The sequence below is a fragment of the Chrysochloris asiatica genome, unplaced genomic scaffold, assembly GCF_000296735.1.
Source record: "Chrysochloris asiatica unplaced genomic scaffold, ChrAsi1.0 scaffold00047, whole genome shotgun sequence".
Classification (NCBI taxonomy): Eukaryota; Metazoa; Chordata; class Mammalia; order Afrosoricida; family Chrysochloridae; genus Chrysochloris; species Chrysochloris asiatica.
This window is the reverse complement of record NW_006408565.1, coordinates 13,609,924-13,611,636: the sequence shown is the minus strand read 5'-3', so window position 1 is coordinate 13,611,636 and position 1,713 is coordinate 13,609,924. Positions and strand designations below refer to the sequence as shown.

Genomic DNA, 1,713 nt, shown 5'->3' with positions numbered 1-1,713 from the left:
TTGTATTCTTCAGAGAAGTTCTTGCCAAGTAGGTACCAGGAAACATGTCCAAGAATGCTCCTCAAAGCACTGTAATAGCAAAACACGAGGCAGTCCAGATTCCAACAGTATGTTGTTACTGTTGTTAAGTGCCATCGAGTAGGTTTCGGAGGAGTGGCTGGTGGGTTTGAACCACTGACTTTGTGGTTAACAGTCCAGTGCTTATCCTACAGTGTCACACCAGGACTCCAGTGGTATAGAATGAATGCATTGTTGTATGGCTGTATGGTTGAATACCATATAGCAGTGAACAAGAATGATACACGATTGATTATACACAGCATAAGGAAGAAGCATTTGTAGAAGAATACATAAAACATAACTATGTTTTTAAGGATACAAATAAGTAGTAAAACTCCAGAGAACAAGGATTATAAGCACAAAATTCTGGAAATGGTTACTTGGAAAGAGGAAGGGAATGGGATGCAGGGAAAACAAATAGCACACTGGGGACTTAAGTAATTTAAAAAAAATTTTTTTTTTTTACAGCTAGGCAGATTTGTTTGTCATGTATTATACCTTCCTTATATTTATCTTAAAACCCTTTGAGTCTGCACAATACTTGATGATGATGTTAAGTGCCGTGTAGTCGGTTTCGACTCATAGCAACCCAGTATAGGGTTTCCAAGGAGTAGCTGGTAGATTTGAACCGCCGACCTTGTGGTTAGCTCAGTGCTTATCCTACAGCATCATCATGCCAGGACTCCTGGCAGTACTTGCTAAAGCCAATTAATTTTTAAATAATTGCAAGCCTCCACATTTAACATATGAATAACAGGCTATATGAATCTATAAGAAAGGCTTACCTTTTTCAAGCAAAGATAAATCATAGTTGCTCCCCATTACTTAATTTTATTATTTGAATTTCCTTCTGTTAAAGGTTTTTCATTATATGCCTCCCCCCTTGTTCTCTCTGCCCTGCTGCTTCTCAATTTATAGGAGAGATTTGAAGCACTTTTCACCATCTATGATGACCGAGTTACCTTCCAGTTGTTTAAAAGCTTTAGAAGAGTTCGAATAAATTTCAGCAAGCCTGAAGCCGCAGCAAGAGCGCGAATAGAACTGCATGAGACAGACTTTCATGGAAAGAAGCTGAAGCTGTATTTTGCACAGGTATTTCATAGTGCAAGTGGCACTGTTTCCTAAACTTGGACTTCATCCTTAAGCATTTTCAGTTCTCAGTTTTCTTTATTGTTATATCACAGATCTCTGAAATGAACCATTCTAAGTAGCAAATAATCTGAAACTTGTATCTTTTGTTTTTGCAGAGACAGTTGTGTTTTCTTATTAAGCATATTTCTGTTTCTAACTTGGTTTTGCTTAGACTTAGTTACAGGAGTGAATTCCCCAAGGAGCCTTTCTTTTTAATAAAAAACAACAACTTTTTATTGTGATGTGAGTGAGGTTTACAGAGCAGATACTCAGTTTTACATTCAATAAATCATATACTTTATTTCATTAGAAAGATTGTGGTCCCCTCCATTTACCATCAGTTGGCAGTATTGACCTCTGTTCACTAACTGTTGCATTCTGCCCTGTGTCTTCCACTATCCTCATCTTTCCTCTGTCAACCTCCCTCTTGTATATTGCCTTCCCAGTCACTAATGTGTCTACTCAGTAGACCACGGTTAATCTTCCCTTCCATCCCACTCCTAGTAAGCATCATAGAATTTT

At 37.9% G+C, this 1,713-nt stretch overlaps 1 protein-coding gene across 1 annotated transcript in view; it reads left to right on the top strand.

Annotated features, from left to right (window-relative positions):
• RCAN3 (RCAN family member 3) overlaps window positions 1-1,713 on the top strand; it is a 33,154-nt gene that overhangs the window by 26,821 nt on the left and 4,620 nt on the right. The window contains 1 exon segment of the mRNA XM_006862291.1: window positions 979-1,152. Within this exon segment, the coding sequence (XP_006862353.1) occupies window positions 979-1,152 (174 nt within the window).